We start from the raw sequence: 19,894 nt of genomic DNA, 5'->3' as shown, positions 1-19,894 counted from the left end.
AGTCCGAAGGTAGCCTGGGAGAGCATCCAATTCCACCTCATTCCTCAGCTACCAGTGATGGCTGGAGGCTCGATTCGTAAGTCCTGGAGACCCCTACTTGTTTTGTGAACCCAGGCAAAGTGTGAATGGCACCCAGCTTTCTGATGGAGCCCCCTCCCCATTACAAATTTCAGAGATCTCTGCCTCTCAGCCTGAGAACAAAGCCCCAAGCGCCCTGTGTAGTTTCTCTGAAGTGGCTCCATTACAGACCGTATGCAGGCAGTGGCTCAATGTGTAGACGCAGAACTGATGAATGGAACCATGGACCAGGCAGGGACACACCTGCTGGGAGGAGCAGTCTTTCCCCAAGAACAGAAACTGCGGGGATGTTTGTCACCAGGTAGTAACTGTGGAGTCGAGGACACCGTCGCCTCAGGCTGGGTTGTTTAGAGACAGGAAATCTGAGTTGGTTTTCTGGGAGCACCTCTCAGTGGACAGCTGCCCTTCAGGAGATGGCATGGAGAAGAAAATTTTAACCACAGCTCACATGTGCCACCAAGAGGTCGTGTGTGTGTGTGTGTGTGTGTGTGTGTGTGTGTGTGTGTGTGTGTGTGTATCCCAGCTCAAAATGTTCATTATATGATTCAGCACAAAACCTGGTCCCTGGTCCACCTCCCAGGTTCACTTAATAGATTTTGTTTCTAAAGGTGACTGGGTGCCAATCTTAAAAATCCAGAAGATTTCCCCTGAGGGTCCTGCATGTTTCACATTTATCTTTAAAAAAATCAAAGGAAATCCCGGAAACACTGCACCCACACCCCAGCTTAACGCGGGTGCTGGAAATTCGAAGTGACAATCCACTTTGGAAGGCTGTGATTACTGCGGTCCCTCTGCAGCCCATCCATGTAGATAATTGAGTTGTCCCCTGGATTATCACAGAAGGCTATTCAGAGTGGACATTTATTTGTATCCAAAGATGCCCGAAACACCAACCTGCTTATCTTTAAGCAAACCACCTATCAGATAAATGTTTGCTGATTCTTCCTGTGTGCCAAACATGCTGCCAGGTCCTACTGATACAGTGCAGCACAAAACAGTCTTTCTACAGGCTGGAGAATTGGCTCAGTGGTTAAGAGCACTGGCTGTTCTTTCAAAGGATCCCGGTTCAATTCCCAGCACCCATATAACATTGCTGTCTGTAACTCTGGTTCCAGGAGGTCCGACACCCTCTTCTGTTCTCTGAGGACACCAGAGACAATGCACATATGTACCTGCAGACAAAATAGTCATAGACATAAAATAGTAAATAAATCTTTAAAGGAAAAAGGAAAAACTAAAACAGCCTTGCTGTCTTCATCAAGACAATGTGCACATCCCATCTTAGAGTATTTAATCATTGCCCCCTTCTTCCTCTCTTACTAGGCTAGACACCCAGTACAGCTGAGAATTTTTTTTAAAAAAAATATTTATTTCTTCTCTTCTTGATTCCAAACTCACCTGCCCAGCTCTAGAAGTTGGAGGTCACTCTTCCATCCTTGGCCCACTGCAGATACCTTAGCATAGCAACAGTTGCCTAACTCCTAAATAGAGAGACAGTGTTGGAGCTAAGATTCCATCCTATAGCCAAGGAAAGAGAGTAGGAAGGCTACTGCTTCCTCGTTCACATTTTGGTCTAAGGAACATTGTTCCCGGTTAACCAAGCTGGGCGGCGGTTGAGCCATTCAGACCCACCACTGGTATCCAGGATCAGCTCCCCGAATGAGTTCTCCAGCATGCACTCTCCAGAAACACTAGCGCGTGGCAAATACCAACACAGTCAGGCATCTGGCTGAGTGATGGCAGCCTGGGAGGGCTCGTCTTTCTCTTTTGCTCTACCGCCTTCTATACTTTTCAAAGACTCCTCTCCTTTCTCTCTCAACACCGGCGCTCTGCTGAGTGGATGGAGGTGGATCTCTGCTTGTCAGAATCGGAATCCATAATGAAGGAAGGAACCAAAGACAAGCCCTTTTGTTCGGGAATCCGCATCATCAAAGACCCAAATTGGCAGCTGATTGTTTTTATTTATTTCTGTAGGTTTTACATGACACCTGGAGACCATTTAAAATGTTACTTGGCGGTGAGCTCTGTGTGTTTAAAAATAACGCTCGCCCAGTGCCAAATCACTTTAGAGTCGGGTACAAATATTGAGACAAAAACCCCAGCTGTTATTGCTTTGGCTGCTAATTTGAGGTGTCAGATGAGAGCCCGGCTGCTATACGTCAGTGAATAAGGCCCCTTGTGAGATCATTATGTTTTCTAACAGTTGAGAGTAATGGTCTAATCAGTGCAGCATCAGTTGCTTTCATTATATGCCCACACAATGGTTATGAGCTGTAATTTAAACGGTCCGCAGGGAGATCAGGGAACTCGGTATTACGCGGCACCCAGGATAACTAACTGAGAGCAGGTAGTGGAGGTGTGGCGGCCACCCGTCATCCTTCTCCCATCTCCTCTGACCTCGGAGACTATTTCCTGATCCAGTTAGGAGGAAGACGGGCTTTCGTTAACCGGCTCTTGGTTCTGTGGTGTATTCGTAAGATTCCACTCAACCCACACAACACCAAGGGCCGTGGTGACTTTTGGTAATATTTTCACCTAGAGACCAAGTCTTTTCCTTAAAAGGCATCGAGACACAACTGTCTCCTCTCCCATGTAGCCTCAATGGCTCCCCACATTGGCGTAGCTGAACTCTTCCTCTTCATAGTACAGGAACTGGGCTATTGCCTTTGAGTAGCCTCGGCAGTGAGCCTGGTCCCTGACTTATCAGACACAGTGAAAAGAGTCCAGCACTAATCACATGACCCACCTCCACCTTGGGAAGGCATGGAGTTGGACAGTGGCTCCTGTCTGCAGGCAGTTTTGGGAGTGGCAGTCTTATGTAATGTTGACAACTGCAGGTCCTGGTGACACACCTGGCTGTGAATATCGTCTCCACAGCACAATAGTGTGTGACCTGGGCACAGTCCATTCATCTTGCTTGGGGTAACAAATGGGCGTAAGGTCTGGATTTCAGAACATTAGGAGAAGTAAATGAGACAGTGTGTGCACAGTGCCCAGGCTGCAGGCAGAGCGTCAGCATCGTTACCACCATCATGGCTGTCTAGCATTATGGTTATCTTCAGTGGGAAGTCCAGGCAACGCTACCTCAAAACACTACTCTTTACAGACAAGCCGTGCTCAGCAGCAGAAATGAGGGAGTTACATATAGCATTCAGTTTCTCAAAGGATGCACCACTCCCTCCTTCCTGATTTCTAGAGTTTACCTGAGCATCTAGACAAACCAGAGTAGTTCAGAGGTAGGGAGGAAGGCAAGCCACACTTTACTTTAAGAGAAACAGTAGAAAGGGCTTTATCCACTGGGGGATGCTGAGGGTGGCCCACTGTCCAGCTTCGTCCACCAGGGATGCTGAGGGTGGTCCGCCATCCAGATTTATCCACCAGGGATGCTGAAGGTGGCTCGCTGTCCAACTTCATCCACCGAGGATGCTGAGGGTGGCCTGCCATCCCAGAGAAGCTGATTTAGGGTCGAGTTCACTGCGTCCAGGGGGCATTAGCGTGTGCTCTTCTAGGAACCGAGTTTGCAGAGACAAGTCGCAGACACGCGTGCTGATAAGAGCTGAGTGGGCAAATGCTCACTTCAAGATTCCATCCACAGGCTCTGGAAGAGTGTAAGGACTCAGACACCAGGGACAGGTTCTGACTCCTGAGGCATGGTGACTGCTGGGCAAGAAGAAAAGCGGCCATTTAAGAAGGGAACCAGCAATTTAGGGACAGCCCCAGAGACTTGAGCTTCATTCCCCCTGCCCTTCCTGAGTGAAGCAAGAAGGAAAGGAAACTGTGGTGTCCCAGCCCCGCCCCTTGAAGTTCACAGGCTGCCAGAACCCCACTGTGCTTTGCACCAGCCCTTTGGATGCTTCCCACAGGGTCTACCCCAGTGTTTACACTCAGCTGCTGTTCAGAAAACGGCTCTGCATCCACTTCTATGAACCCAACAGAAGCACTTGTTGGAGGTAGTTATAGCTTTCAGGCATGGCGCATTGGTCCTGTCCAGACTCACTTTAAATAAAAGATATCCCATTGCCATTGGCTGGTGATGATTCATCAAGGGGACCATTAAGGAAGGAACCACCTCTCTTATCTGGGCTTAGGGAGGAAGTCTGCTTGGAGGCAGGGAATGAATGGGCCAGACTCACTACCAAGTGAGTCCATCAGACCCAAGGAGTCTGGGTGTCTGGAAAGGGTACGTATTGGAGGGGTTCTCAGAACCCAGGAAACTTGGCCCAGTGGGAGGCTGCAATTGCACTCACTGCGGACGCCTGCTTTTGCAATTATGTGATACATGCGCGCAGATAATATTGGTGCATTAGAGCCAATTACATGGTGTTATGGACACACAACATGCAGATTACACCCAGAGCCAAGAAAGCTCCGAGTGATAAAGCGACGGCCTAATCGGAGGAGACAGAGGGAAATGTCAGCCTTATTAAGGTTGCCAGGGTGGAGTGGATGTAGCTGGTCAGAACTTCTTAGATCAAAGATGGCTATCTTGAATGATGCAAGAGAGAACTATACTTTAGCACCCAGCAGAGACCAGTAGAGCACTTTGGGGTGAGGGGGTGCAGAGGGCACTTCAGAGCTCTCCGGTGGTGATCACAGTTCCCTCTTCCCAATTGGAAAGACATCATGCCTACCGTAAAAAAGGTCTTAGGTCCTGGAGCAGCAAGTAGACATCCCTGTACGCTGGCAGGCAGGAGGGATTCTGTTCTGTAGCCCCCTCCTTGTTCAGTGGTTTTTCATATGCAGATGTGGCTGCACACACCTCTAATCCCAGCTACCTGGAGACTGAGGTGGGAGCAATGCCAATTCCAGGGCTACTGGGGAAGTAGTTCAGTAATATGTTGTCTTGCACGCCTGCAACCCTGTTTTTGGGCCCTGATACCAGGATAAATAAAAAAGTGAGGTTGCATGGGTTTGTTAAAATGTACAACACAGGGCCCACCCTGAGGTTTCTACTCAAGAGGCCTGAGTGGACCGAGAAGCATGGTTAATATTCTTGGGTGATGTTGCCTGCCTGGAGCTATCCTCTGGGAATCATCGCCCAGAGCCATTCCCTGGCTAGCCCAGTTTGGCTGTCTCTTGTCCCCACACAGCATTACAAGGGTCGTTTTGCAAAGTGGGAGCATGATGTGCTGGCTAGATGGTTTAGCTGTCTGCTTTTGGATCTGCTAGTTACCACGGTTAGGTTCCTAAAAACATTTGGGCCTTTGTTTCTTTCTTGATTTCTTTCTTTCTTTCTAAGTTCTAAATGCCTTTGACCTAATCCCCTCGTAGCTCTGATTTACCAGCGCGCCTTCTCTGGCAGACGGGATCAGAATGGCAGAGCCTGATAGTAAATATTTTAGGCTTCATGGGCCACATGGTCCGTGTCGTAACTCCTCAGCCATTATCACACAAAAGCACTCGCAGACAGCACAAAAATAAACGAGTGAAACTTTATTGACACAAGCAAGCTGATGGGATGGATTTGGCCTGTTTCCAGAATCTGGGGCTAACTGTCAGTGCATGCTACTCCCTCAGGAATCTGTCATTGTGGGGGAGCCTCTGTCCTACTACAGTACCCCAGCATCTGACTTATAAACAGCAGGGTGCCCGTGTTCTGTGTATGTAGCATGGTAAAGAGAGTAAACTTGCTGATTCTTTGTGGCTTGAAAAGGTAATTAATTAATTATAATTACTTATTTATATGTGTATGAATGTTTTTACTCTATGTATTCCCAGTACCTGCAGCAGCCAGAGAGGGCGTCAGGTCCCCTAGAACTGGAGTTACAGGGAGTTATGAACCTTATGTATCTGCTGGGAATCGAACCCCTGCCCTCTAGAAAAGCAGCCAGTGCTCCTAATCACTGAGCAGTGTGTTCAGCCTCTGGAGTGAAAAATTGAACAGACCCTTCCTAGTGCTCACAGTCGTGAGACCCGCAAGCAAATGTGACATCGTCACCTTTTATTAGACAGTTGTGCTCCTGGTATGAAAGAATCTCAGGGCCACTGGACTGGTATTCAGGTCAGCTCACCTCAGTATTGAAGACAGTATTTATAATGTGGCAAGGATTTAAGAGGAGAGATTCAGACTGTCATTTCAACACTGTGAGGAAGGAAGATGTCCCCAAAAGGGTTCAAATTGAAGTGTCCTTCCAGAATCAAGTGTCCTTTGGGGTGGCTGGAAAATGGGGCAGGCCAGATATTCCTGAAGTTAGCCAAATATTGTCAAAAACGATATGAGTGCTGACTGCTTTACCAGAGGATCTGGGTTCAATTCCCAGGAACCGCATGGTGGCTCACGACCCACTCTAACTGCAGTTCCAGGGACCCCAACACCTTCTTCTTGTCTCCACAGGCACCAGGCATGCAAGTGACACAGAGACTTTACATACAGGCAGAACAGCCCCACACACACATAAAATTTAAATTAAAAAAGAAATGAACAGAATTGAATGTAATCCCAGATTTGAGCTTGAAACCTAAAGGAAAATGCTGAATTCATAGTATTTCCTGTAGGGGCAAAACCTCCAGTCTTACCTGGATAATTTGGGAGAAGCACCTTTCCTCCACATAGCTTCAGAAGAGCAAGGCGAGGGGACTGAAGGTAGACCCGGAACCAGCATGGCTTCTCCAGGGGTTGGAGGTAAATACATGAAGTTGACAAGGTCGCTGCTGCAGCACAGGCAGGCTAACCACTGTAGGGAACAGGACAGTGGCACTGGCAGAGGGAGCCTTTTGTTTTCTGCTGCTAAGGCTTATAAAACAAGGGATGACAGGAGGCTTATGCAGATTTCCTAGCTTCGGGTCCAGAGGAGATGTGACAAGATAGGAGCTGTATTGCAGAGGCCACCTTGCCTAAAAGCAAAAGGCAGCGGGTGAGTCAGGGAAATGAGATGGGAAGAAAGAACAGCCAGTTCAGAATTCACCAGCAGCCAGCGTGCTGCCCCTGTAGGACCCCCGGCCTCTCCCGGCCTCTGACTGCTCATCTCTAGAATTAGGGTAATAATCCTGACCTCCAAGTGCTAACTTTCTTAGGTGAGACTCTGGGAAGCCACAGAAGAAAGGGCTAGTCACAGACAACAGTGACAGTTATTGAAAGTCAGTTCAGAACCTGATCCATTCTAGGTGCTTTATATACCTTGTTTCAAGGAATTGGTGGTTGGTCAGGTCATGGCTCTTAAAGATCCCTACATCCTTAACCCAGGAGGCTGTGGATGTCACACTAAGTGATCCAAGAGGCCTTTAAAAATAGGACCACATTAATGATCCTGTGAGCAGATACATTCTGTAATCACAAGGTTCCTTAAAAGGGATAGTAGGCAGTCATCGTGAGATCCTTAGAGGTTGGAGTGCCGCAGGGAAGGGGGCATGGATCAAGGAATGTAGACAACCCCTTCAAGCTACAGTAGGGAGGAAACAAAGCTCCACCCCCCAAAGACTCCTGAGAAGTACATTCCCGTGAAGCCATTTTAGATTTGGGACCTCTGAACTGTTGGAGAAAAAAAATCATGCCACCAAAGAGTCATGGTCATCTGCTATAGGAGCAAGAGGAGCCTATACAGGTCTCATTCCTGAGGTCACACTTGCTTGGATTCAAGTCTTGACCCCACCCCTTGCTTCCGTAGGGTTATTGGAAGAATTGATGTGAGTACTGGGTGTCACTCTCAGGTTCTCACGGTTGCAGGGCCAACACTTTACCCACTGAGTCACCTTTCCACCCCTTAATGAGAAAGATTGAATGGTAGGATACAGAGCCATAACCCAGAGCCTACCTCAGTATAAGGACCTCATGATTAATATCGGGGATGGATGTCATCTTGGTTAGTCGCTGCCCGAACTCTGTGAGATCATTATGATTACCCCTGTGTTGCAAAGGAGAAAGGTAATGAGATTCAGAAAGCTACCCACAGTGACGTGGGCTATAACCGACAGAGCCAGACTCTAACGAGGGCTCTGCCTTTGCGGCCCATGCCCACCAGGGCTGCCCCCTCTGCACTGGGAACCTCCTGCCAACTCTCTCATTGAATGCCAGATGCTTAGGCAGGACCTAAAAGCCAAACAGAGTGCGGTGTTCCCTCCCTGAGCCAAAGCTGCCAAGACGAGAAATCAAGCGAATCTGTGTTTCTTCGCAAAACAGCCACTGCAGCTTCCAGGGCAATCAGTGTCTGAGAGGTTAGCAACCTTCTGACATCCCCGGGCCAGGCAACCCCAAGCAGCAAATCATGAGACTGTGGATACTGTGTTTAGCCATTCGGGTTCTGGAATAATTGCTATTATCGTAAATGTTTTATAGCTCTCATTACGGCTCACATTTAAATATCAGTGTAGTAATATGTTAATAAGTCATTGCTGCTGGGCCACTGCTGGATACAGTTCCAGCTGAAGCCTGAGTGTTAGCTACCCTGTATCTGCAGCCAAGTGAGGGCTGGCTGTGAACTCGTGGGATCTGAACCAAGCGCTCGGTTGCTCCCTTCCTGGCTTCATACGTTGTATATGGCCTTGCACGTAATGCCGTCCCCCAAGTGTGGGGTGGAATTCTGAGATGAGGGGAGAAGTGACAGCATTGCTTCTGTCCTGGACGCTTTCCTGATGCAGTGGAACTCAGCCTAATGGGCTGAACTCCTTCTTGGTATTGCCCGATAAAACACTCCAAAGGCTTCCCGGGTGGACAGAGACAGGATACACACACGTGCACACACAAAAACAAATTAGTGAGGGGAGAACTACACAAAAGAGCCAAAAAGGTTTCCGCTTCTGAACTGGTGCAGCTGCTTGAGGCACACAAACACATGTGGTTATAGATGGCTGTGCTTGTCTCTACTGCATACCTGACACCGTGCCAGACCCACGGTGGGTATACAGTGGCTAGCAGAGGGTGCGGGAACAAGAACCAGGCTCTTTTCCTCTGTGTGTCCCCTACCTTCCTCCTGTTGGTCAAGCAAGCAGTGGAGAGACTAGGGCATTGGAGGAGTAGATTTGAATGGCAGGTGTGATCACTGGAACCCTGCTTGGGGCTAAGGTCACAAGGGCTGAATAAGTAATCAGCATGGAGTGACAATGTTTGGGTGAGTGCTCTTTCCCTTTAGAAGGCTGGAGTGGGGGCTGGACCACTGCAGGACAAGCCAAGGCTAGATTCTCTCCAACACAGTCGGGAAATTGATCGACTCTGTTTACTGAGCGCTTACTCTATGCCCTGAGTCTGTAGCTCACAGAGAAGACACTTGGAGAGAAAGGTGGGCCTCTGAGTTTGAAGTCAGCTTGGTATACAGAGTGAGTTCCAGGAAAGCCGGGCTACATGTTCTTTAACCAGGCAGTGGTGGTGGATGTCTTTAATTATAGCCCGAGGGTGAGGGGGCAGAGGCAGGTGAATTTCTGAGTTTGAGGAAAGCCAGCTCTACAGATCAAGTTCCAGGACTGCCAGGGCTACACAGAAAACCCCTGTCTCAAAAAACAACAAAGAGAAAGAAGGAAAGAGGGAGGGAGGGAGGGAGGAGAGAGAGAGAGAGAGAGAGAGAGAGAGAGAGAGAGAGAGAGAGAGAGAGAATATATTTACCAAGAGTCCACAGCACAGTCTTTTTACCTAACAGCAGCTCCTCCTTGAGCTGCTACAGACCAGTTGTGGCCTAGAGGAGAGTGGGAGAAACAGGGTGAGAAGAGACAGGAGAGTAAGGATCTGGCATTCTCTGGAAAGACCAGAGAAAAGAAAGCCCCAGGAACAAGCCAGCAGAGCAGGAAGGAGCAGACCAAAGGTTGGATCCAGTTCTTGCTTTTTGGAATGCAAAGCAAAGAAAGTGTGGGCTCGGAACTGGAGATCCAGGCTTGTCCTTCCCAGTCCAAGCCACCTCCCTAGTGTGTAGTCACCCACCTGAACTGCAGAAGCCCCTGCAGAGATTTCCCTCACTGCCACATCCTCCTGGGCTTCATAATGGGCGTGTCTAGTGGGTAAACCAAGGCAGGACTTCCTTAGACCCTGATTCCAGTTCTTCAGCAGCTGCATTTTCTTAGCTCCGTTTGTCCAGCTCACATCTTTCTCTGTGTTTTTCCCTGCCGAAGGGACTAGCCGGTGCTAACATTGCCTCGTGGGAACTCCACCCATGGTCAAGGGGAGCACGGGGAATAGAGTTGGTCCCTCTTGGGATAAGTTAAGATACTCTTGAAGGACCAGAAGACTCCTGGGAAAAACAGATGAGCCTATCAAGATAGCATCATGTCCAAGGCCATGTGTGCAGGGAACAAAACGAGAATGGGGTTGGTCCGAACCCACCTGCAGAGCTGAGCAGCAATGGCGAAGCTGGAAAGTTGCCTTCCTGGCTGCAGCTCAGCCTCTTCATCTGTAACAAGAGTGTAACATCTCCTTTGAGGGTTTTGCACTACCAGTCAAAAGGGGTACATCTTCCCCCTCCCTAAAAGAACAGTAGCTAGCATGTACTGACTTATCCCAGTAAGAATTAAAGACGCTGGAGCTGGAGTGATGGCTCAGCCACTCTTTGTATGTATTGCTCTTGATGAGAACTCAAGTTCCTCTCACAGCACCCATGCCAGCCAGCTCCAGGGCTATCTGATGCCTCTGTGGGCACTAGCGCTCATGTGCACATACCCACACACATATACTTATGCATATGCAAAATACAAGGAATCTATCAAAACAAAAAGACTGAAAGGTACTATAATGAGGATCTCATCGCATAGCAAGATGAAGTCAGGGGTTTATTGCTCGTGGATGGTGGGGAAATGGACATGAATCAGGACTGTAGATCACACACACACCCATTGTCTGGAGAGTTTCCTCTTGTCTCTAGACACTTGGGTGCTCTGGTTCTTAGTTGTTGACTTTTTGTTTTACAGCCATACCCATTCCTCCCCAATGCTTATGAACATCGCAGTGCCCCTCGTTCATAGCTTCCTTTTCCTCTCTCTCCACAGCACCCTCAACAACAACAACATTAGCCGCATCCTGGTCACCAGCTTCAACCACATGCCGAAGATTCGGACTTTGTGAGTAAAGACTCTGCTTCCTCCCCACCTGTCTCCTACCTTAAGCATCCCCAGGCACTGCTGTCTCTGCCTGTAAAATCTACCAGACTGTGAATGGGCACATGGCTCCCATATCCAAAGTCATAAAGCAAGGGGGGACTTTAGTGAGTGCAGGCAGGTGCAGGGCAGGGTCATGGTGCAGCCTGGCTTCCTAGCTGCCATTCTGTGCTGGGAAAACTCATTTCTTCTCACCCCGGACTGTGAGAAGCCTTCCTGCACTGTGTTTGCTGTGTTTGGTAGAAAATGTGTTAGTTTTATGTTACCCAGCCTACTTATTTAAAAACAGAAAACTTATACAGTGACATACACACACACACACATTTGTACGTGCACACACGTCTGCCATTGATTTTACTCATGCCGTATCTCATTGGAGGTTCTGTCATAATGTGACTTTCCCTTCTGGGAATGGAAAAGGAATCTTTCTTTGTCCTTTGTCTGCCCCACCAAGGTGCCACCTGCTCCATGCTCCTGCTCTCTGGACAACATTTGGATATTAGAATGCACTAACCTAGTGCCTCATCTTTTAATGCCTTGGAGAAGAGTAAGCCTTCAGGTTGGGTGCTCCAGAAGCATGCCCATGACTCGTATTATCTGGGGCACTCTACATTCAGCCAGTAACCCATCTGTAAGTTTTCTGAAGTAGAACTCTTGGCTTTTCTAAAGAGATTCCTGCTGGATGTTCTTCCCTTCCAGAGTGTCTGCATCACAGTAGAAAATGAGAGCCAGCCCCAGGCAGCTTAGCCAAGTCCATTTAGGGCCAAAGCAAAGAACTGCAATGCCCTCTGGCCTTAACTGGCTCTCTGACCGCTTTTCCTTCTTCTATAAATATGGCTGGTGGTGAAGAGTGTTTGGAACTAACCATGCAGTGCCCAGCACCCGGCAGGTAATAGATAGCATTATATGTTATCATCACACAATTATCTAGAAATCTGGACTGACCATTGCAAGCTCCTCTGTGCTCCTCGGGCAACATAAAATCCTGTAAGCAGTTCTCCCCAGACCAGCAGCTCAGAACCATCTGGAACTTTTCCAGAAACACAAGTCCCAGGACCAACCCCAGGCCTATGGGGCAGAGACCTCTTGGGGTCTTGCCCATACATCTCTTGGCTGTAAGCTTCGTGCTGTTATAGTTTGAAAACCACTGAACTCCTCGGTGAGAGTAAACAAAAACCAAGATAGGGACATACACGAAAGCAACGCAGAGCATTTGGAGCGGGCAGATCTGAGTTTAGATGCAGGTGCCACCACTCACTGAGGACACACCTTCATCTTTCTGTGCTTTGGTCAGGGACTTAGTAATACATGCTCACATTGGAGTCGCTGTGAGGGCGCACTATGATATGTGATGTGGGAAGTGCCTCTTGTGGGGTGCACACCGCAGTGTTAATTATTACCAATAATTGTCGCCCCAGACCCGTCTCTTATCTCTGCTCCCAGATTCCTGTTGGACACCCTCAGATGACAGCACATGGAGGAAAATAAGTCATCTTCCCTCCCTCTGAAAATGGAGTGCTACATTAATAGAATTTTAAGGAGACACCATTTTGTCTTCTGAGCACCCAGCAGACCATAATTAAGCTGAAGAAGCCTGGAGCCCAGGTTCCAAAACAGGAAGTCAAAAGTGAGCTTCAGGGTGCTGGGTCTGGTCTCCTAAAGGAATGGGTACCCAGAAGTTCTCCCTGTGGAACCCAGCCTTGCAGTACCTCCTGACATTTCCCCTGTGGCAGGCTTCCCCTGTGACTGAGGGAGAATAGGTCCGCAAGAGCTGAGGGAGGTGGCTAGCGTAGGCTCTTGGGTACCCTCTTGGGACACGTAGAGGAGGAGAAGTGGGTAAGTTTTATCTCATTTCGCTTGTGATTTTTCTCGATGGTACCAAATATCCGTCTAATGAGTTCAGATCAATCAATCAATGTCGTCTGTCCCTTTGCTCTCTGCCGGCTGCCATTTTCTCTTTGGTTTAATTCAGAGATGGCTCAGTACAGAACTCCCAGGGGACAAGCTGACTAATCCCCCTTCACTGTAATTAAAGCGTTAGGGGTGGGCAACCAGTGTGGGAGAAGGAGGGAGGAGGAGAGAGGAAGGAAGTGCTAAATGGGATTTCCAAAGGCAGGCTCTTCCATAGAATTCAGAAGGCCACATTTGATGGAAAATGAACACTGACCCTCTCTAAAAGGATTTGCTGGAAATTTAATTTGGCATCTGTGGCTAAAAGGCACCTTTTGTAAATTGGCATTTGTATTCATTCGCCTCCTGCTCCGCAGAGGTGGTCTCATCTGTGTGGAATATGGTGTGTCCACCCTCAAAAGATCATAGAACAGCACGCAGGACCCCAGCCACCTGGAAGCACTCACATATCTAAGCAGCTGCAGCCACAGGCAGGCACGGCCATTGTTTGGGAAGAGACTCAAATCCACCGTACAGCCAGTATTTCCGCATGGTCCTACCATATGCCAGGCCTTGTGTGAAGCACTCCCCGTGAGTTAGTTCAACCCGCAGAATGGTCCTGCCCATTTTATAGCTGGCAGCACTGAGGCTTAGAATGAAATCACTGCTCCAAAATCAAAGTCAGAAAGCTGGAACCAGTGCCAGGATTAGATCATTTGGCCTCTGAGCCGGAGCTCACATCACCCAGAGGGGTGAAAAGCAGAAGACCATGGGGTCAGATGAGCAGAGCAAGGAGAGACCAGAGCTTCCACATGGTGCGGGAACTGTGTCATTACCCTCACAACTTAAAACGATAGAACGTGATTAAATAATTTCCCTCCTCAGTCAGAGGATTTGAACCATTCTTAGCAATTTCCACGCCAAATCTGATGATGTTCGTGGTTATTTTTTAAAAACGGTACTTAGAAAGCCAGCGTGATAGTCCGCACTGGCCTGTAATTTCTGGTGCTCCGAGGGTAAGATGGAAGGTAGAGACAGGAGAGCTCCTAGAAGCTCACGAGCCGGCTAACCTGCCTTACACAGTGGCAGGCAAGGAGACTGTCTCCGACACAAAGGAAGGCAAGGACTGACGCCTAGGTTGTCCTCTGACCTGACCTGACTGTGCACACCCACAGTCACACACTCATATGCACACACACACCACACACTCATGCATGATCCACACAGACACACATACAAACGAAAAGTGTGGTTAGTATCTGGAGCAGCTGCCCCATTTTATCTTCCAAGCAGGGTATGAAAGATGACTTTAAAGAATCTATCTAGCTTGACCCTGCTGTCATTTCTGATAAATAATATCCCGAACAGAGGGGGGGCCGAGCCTGTCCCCTGCCCAGGGCTTTCTGGATGAAGGCTCCATGTGGCTGCTGTATCAGTTGAGGTCACTACTTTTCTGTGACCCCACTTAGGAAGGGAGAAGGTCTCAGAAAGATGTTCAGAGGGAGAGAAACATCTGTAGCAAGATGGAGAAGAGCGGTCATTTGGGGCTGGCCCCTTGGGGCTGAGAAAAACTCAACACAATCTTCAAAAGGGAAGCCTCCAACTTTTTGATTAACCCAGAAGTGAAGCATCTGACGTAAACCTGGACGTGCCTAAACTCCATTCTTGTCCTCTTAAACTCTTATCCTCAATTGGAACTGATGGGAATGTGCTCTGATTTAGCCCCTTCCGAGACCCATGCTCGAAGTCATCCCTGTTGTGTTAACATCATTGTATTACTACCAGACAGGGCACAGAAAGGGCAAGCTGGTTAGCTGGCTGAGTCTCCTGGCACGAATAGAATCCCCTCCCCTCAGCCCACTCTACAGGGCAGCCTGCCCCGTGCTCCCCCTACCCCTCACAGAACCACTATGCAATTTGCCCAGGCACCTCTGCTACCTGGCAGGGGCTGGCAGGAAAATCCGTCGTCTCCTCCAGCTGTTTAGGAAATGATAAGAAATCTTCCCTTTGTTCTTGGCACAAAGTGATCATGCTCATTAGCAGAGGTCTTGCTAATACCTCATCCGATTGAGGTATTTCTCTCTGGCTTGGGACTTGAACCACAGTGCCCTTTCTGGATTCAGAATCCAGGCTTAGGAGAGGCCATGCTTGCATTAGCTTGGAGGGTTTGGACTTGGAAACTAAAGGGGAAAACCTTATAGTTTCTGTGTCTAGGGCCTTGGAGTTTCTGAAGGTGTATCTGGCTTAATCTGAAATTCAAAAAGTACTTAATATCTACAGATATTTTTAGCAAAAAATAAAGTTAATTTGGGGTTCATTTAATCCACCTGAAATGCTCGGATTTGGGGTAGCCAAGCCCCAGTGGACTTGGCCAGCTGAGGTTCTGTGCCCACTGCACAGAAGCCTCATCCAGCGCACAGCCTGAGTTAGCTGCACTTGGCTGGTGTTTGGCAATGTTGACCTTGGGATAAGTGGGACATAGTCAAGGGCCCTCCAGTTCTCTCATTATAGTGCAGACATGATCCAAGCCGCTCCTTTGGGCTGCCACGCTGTATTAATGGGCCCGACACGGGGCTCTCCACAGCCCCAAGGGAACAGCTGGCTCATTAGCGTGTTCAGGATTACCTATTGGAAACCGACAACGAAACCTGGGGTCTAACGCTCCTGAAACTCATGCGGCGCCAGTTCCAACAACTGCTGGGAATGTGGAAGTTGGAGACACATGGCTTGTAGTCCTTACGGAGGGCCCTCCAGAAGTTCCTGGGTGTCCTCAGTTTGCCTCCTGGCGCATAGGAGGAAGTTCAAATCACTGAGCCAGAGGAGATTCCCCTCAGAAGTGGAACAGGCAGACCCGTCTAGGGACTCTTGTCCACTCTTCGACAAGAAACTGATCTGGAATCCCAGCTCCCAATGAAGAATCGTAGTCTAGAAGACTACTTCTTCCCAGAGGCATCTAGGTCACTGAGAGTGGGAAACCACCAGGTAAAGCCGATCTTGACACGGAGAAGGCAGGGCTATGGAGAGAGTGTGAGGGATTCCAAGACCCTGCTCAGAAGGACACCTTCTTTAACAGGAGGGTAGAGAGGAAGAATGTCCTCCAGAGAGCCTCTTCTCTCTGTGCCCCCTCACCCTGCCCTGGGTGCACAGTTGGCACTGGCTTAGAGCTCCCCAGTTGTCCTGCTGTGGGATCACAAAGGACACTTAAGAGGTGATGCAGGAGAGGCAGAGAAAGCTGTGGCAGATCTCAGCCACAGGACCCAACAGAACCGGAGGGGAAGCAGAACTCGTCTAGGCCAGCTGTCATTCTTACACTCCCGTGTGGCAGAGTCACCCTCTCTGACTCACACCAGGGTGGGTGGGGTCCTTCTCTGTCATCACACTGTGGTGATGTCATCCTCCCTCTCCTCTGGAAAGGAAAAGAGCACAATTACTATTATATCATTGAAATTGCTCCAAACCTCCAGGACCAGAACGATTGACTGCTACCTACCCTTGAAAGATATTAGTGGTTTCTGATTTTCTTCCTGTGCATAGGGGTCAGGAATGCTGCTCTGGGCTCAGGTAAATTATCATGCTGGGGCCAGGGACACCAGAGGTCTCACCCACTCTCTTCTCTGTGTGATGGCCTCTCTCTCTCTCTCTCTCTCTCTCTCTCTCTCTCTCTCTCTCTCTCTCTCTCTCTTTCCCAGGCGTCTCCACTCCAACCATCTGTACTGTGATTGCCATTTGGCCTGGCTGTCAGATTGGCTGCGACAGCGGCGGACGGTTGGCCAGTTCACCCTCTGCATGGCTCCTGTGCACCTGAGAGGCTTCAATGTGGCAGATGTGCAGAAGAAAGAGTATGTGTGTCCAGGTGAGCCTGCCTTGCCTGCTGTCCCCTCCTAGGCTAAGAGCGGCATGCCCATCAGGAACCTGATCCTGAGCATACCCCTCCCAGGGGTTGGTATGGAAGGAACCCCCTAGTCAGCGGAGAGGAGCTTGCATTCTGCAAGAGGTTCAGAGAGAATCTGTTGACCTCTGAAACAGGAGAGGCTGAAAGAACTCCTGAATCACTCTCTGTGAGCCCCATAGACCCCTGGTGCTAGGAAACCTCAAATTTGATGGGCAGCATATCATCAGGATGCAGGTATAATGAGGTGGTTTTTGCGTTGACTCTACACCTCTGCCACCTAAATGCCTATAGAAATGGGGAGATGCAGGGCCTGGACGAAGCCAGTCTAGGTAGAAGTCCTAGTCCTGATGTGTGATTTTTGGCAAGTTATCCCTCACCTGACATAGAAATAATGCTAGAATACAGCTCAAAGAATGAGTGGGAAGATTAGGGAAAATACTGAGTATAAAACACTTAGCATAATGCTTGTTAAGGAGCGAGGTAAGTGAAGTTTGATGATTACAGCTTAGTGCGCCCACAGGATGTGCGGAGCAAACATAAGGGCTTGATCTGTGGGTGATTGGGGTGTAATAGAGGCCCAGACTACCTACATAGCACTCGGAACTGACGCATACAGGCACAGAAGTCAGATCTCCAAAAAACGGCAAGTGACTGAGTGACCCAAGATCTTCCCAGAGGGCACAGCTTTTAAGCCAGACCCCAGTTTTTTGTTTGTTTCTGTTTACTTTTACCAATTCTTCTGGTGGCAAAGAAGTAGAGACGAGTCCTGGGTTGGGGGGGGGGGGAGCGAGGGGAAGCACACACACACAACGATTCCCTGAGAGTCATATTGGTTTCCAGGAAGCCAGCCCTGGATTGCAGTCCCGTGACTTCTAAAGGGCTGAGTCAGTGCACACAAGGAGCCGACAATGCATTTCTTTCTCCCCTCCGCTATTACCCACTTTCAATGCTGTCCTCGGATGCTTTCTTCTGCTGTGCTAAAACATCGGGCAGAAGCAGCTTGAGGAGGAATGGATTTAGTTCATCTTACAGCTTGCAGTCCATCACTGAGAGAAGATAGGACAGGAACTCAAGGCAGGAACGGAAGCAGACGCCGTGGAGGAGCGCTGCTCACTGACTTGCTCCCCATGGCTTGCTCGGCCAGCTTTCTTATGCAACCCAGGACCACCTGCCTATCAATCATGAATTAAGAAAATGCCCCACTGACCTCCTTATAGGCCAATCGAATGAAGGCATTTTCTCAGTTGAGTGTCCTTCTTCTCAGATAACTCTAGTTTATGTCAAATTGACCAAAATACACATACACACACACACACACACGCATATGCACTCACACACACACACACACACACACACATGCATACGCACTCAAACACACACATGCATATGCACTCACATGCGCGCACACACACACAAACCAATTAACCACCATGGTACTTAGGGCTTAACAAACTCAATTAACAAACATCCAGGCCCCAGGATGCCCAGACTATAGACTTTGTGGGTGAACCATTCAGTTCCTGAATTCCGGGTGCCCCTCCTCTCTCTCCCCTGCTCCTTCCCACCCCCTCACCTTGTACTTCATCGCGTTCTTTAGTCTTCGAAAACATTTTAACACATCCCTAAGTAGTACCTCAATAACTTCCGATGGACGCCCACTTAGAAATCGCTTCCCATCAAACACATATAATAAAACCGTTTATCACACAGGCACTGGATTCAAACATAGTGACTATAATTACAGTAATTATCAGGCAAAGGGTGCAATATCGGCATAAGTGCCAGTGAAAGAAATAATTACAGAGTGCAGGAGCCATCCAAGAGCTACTGAGGAAAACTAATTAGAGAGAATGTGAAAACACTACATGACAGGTAGGTGCCAGGGAAGTGGCATATGACCATGGATCACGTCCCTGTCATGAGAGCTGCCTCCCGCCAACACACTGCCCAGGCCCTGCTTACCCAACAGCAGTCAGAACCCAAGCCCCAGGAGAAGAAAGTCGCCTGGCCGCAGTCCTAGAAACGCTAGTGCCTGAGCCCTCGCCCTTTGAAAAGCTTAGGTCTAGCAGCAGCCTCCATGACTAAATGTAGGAAGAGAACAGCCTTATCTCATCCCTGCTTACGGCAGCCACGCCCACTTCACATGATGGTCCTTGTCATTTCTGTCATGAAGCCAGATGTCTTTTGAGGACATGAGAACAGCCTCCCCCTCCTCAATCTCTAGACATTCATAAGCTATGAATCTCGCCCTGTCTCCGGTAGTACCAACTTAGGGCAGTAATTCAGAGGGACTCCCCCTATGTGCAAAGGGTTATTTCGGTGGCTCGTCGGGTACCCGAGGGTTAAAACATAGACTGTTCTGAGCTTTAAAAAAGGTCACAGTTAGTCACAGTGCTTGGGGGATCTGGCGTATTGAACCCCCGTGAGGAATGGACACTGCCGTTTCTGACAAGTGAGAAATGAGAGGTACGGGCACCACATAAGTGTCGCCTCGTCTGTATGATAGGCAGTTTATAAGACTCTGATAAAGGATGCTAGAGAAAGCAGTATGGAACAAGGCAAGTTAGACAGCGGTGACCAGTCTGGGAGGCCCTGAGAGGAAGGTCACAGAGAAGGACTGTCCTAGATCCTTGCCACCCTTGCTTGCACCACCGTGGAGGGTATAGACCCACCCACCTCAGGGCAGAGCCCGACAAGGCATCCGAGTGAGGCAGCCCGGTGTGGAGCTGGCGGTGATTGCCTAACATTGCCCAACCACAAATCGAACAGCTCACTTAGGGCACGAAAACTTCTGAATGACGCAGGTCGTCACTCAGGAGCAACAAGCACATGGGACATCAGTTACGTCTCCTGTACCTGTAGCTCCAACCCCAGAGCGCCCTGTCAAAGCAGCAGGAGAAAAACTCCCTGAGTCCTTTCATGGTGGCTGAACCTTCCCCGAAACACAGCTCCAGAGATAGGCCAGACCTTATCTCACTTAGCTGGGAGGCCCTGCCTGCCCAAGTCCCTGATAGCGCCCTTGAA

At 49.1% G+C, this 19,894-nt stretch overlaps 1 protein-coding gene and 2 long non-coding RNA genes across 3 annotated transcripts in view; 1 reads left to right on the top strand and 2 right to left on the bottom strand.

The window, feature by feature from the left end:
• Slit3 (slit guidance ligand 3) overlaps positions 1 to 19,894 on the top strand; it is a 597,834-nt gene that overhangs the window by 439,567 nt on the left and 138,373 nt on the right. The window contains exons 7-8 of the mRNA XM_087910713.1: positions 10,981 to 11,052; positions 16,668 to 16,831. Of these exons, the coding sequence (XP_087766839.1) occupies positions 10,981 to 11,052; positions 16,668 to 16,831 (236 nt within the window). The remainder of the gene's footprint in view (positions 1 to 10,980; positions 11,053 to 16,667; positions 16,832 to 19,894) is intronic.
• LOC146892878 (uncharacterized) lies at positions 697 to 7,920 on the bottom strand. The gene is made up of 4 exons (XR_015003545.2): positions 7,830 to 7,920; positions 6,595 to 6,912; positions 1,477 to 3,735; positions 697 to 1,250 (listed from the first exon to the last, which is right to left on the bottom strand). It is a non-coding gene; the product is annotated as an uncharacterized LOC146892878 (long non-coding RNA).
• Positions 9,610 to 18,915, bottom strand: LOC148121014 (uncharacterized). Its single transcript, XR_015738895.1, has 3 exons — positions 18,833 to 18,915; positions 9,923 to 10,388; positions 9,610 to 9,680 (listed from the first exon to the last, which is right to left on the bottom strand). It is a non-coding gene; the product is annotated as an uncharacterized LOC148121014 (long non-coding RNA).

This window comes from Myodes glareolus, chromosome 9 (assembly GCF_982192425.1).
Source record: "Myodes glareolus chromosome 9, mMyoGla1.1, whole genome shotgun sequence".
NCBI classification, from domain to species: domain Eukaryota; kingdom Metazoa; phylum Chordata; class Mammalia; order Rodentia; family Cricetidae; genus Myodes; species Myodes glareolus.
This window is presented reverse-complemented; position numbering and strand designations above follow the sequence as displayed.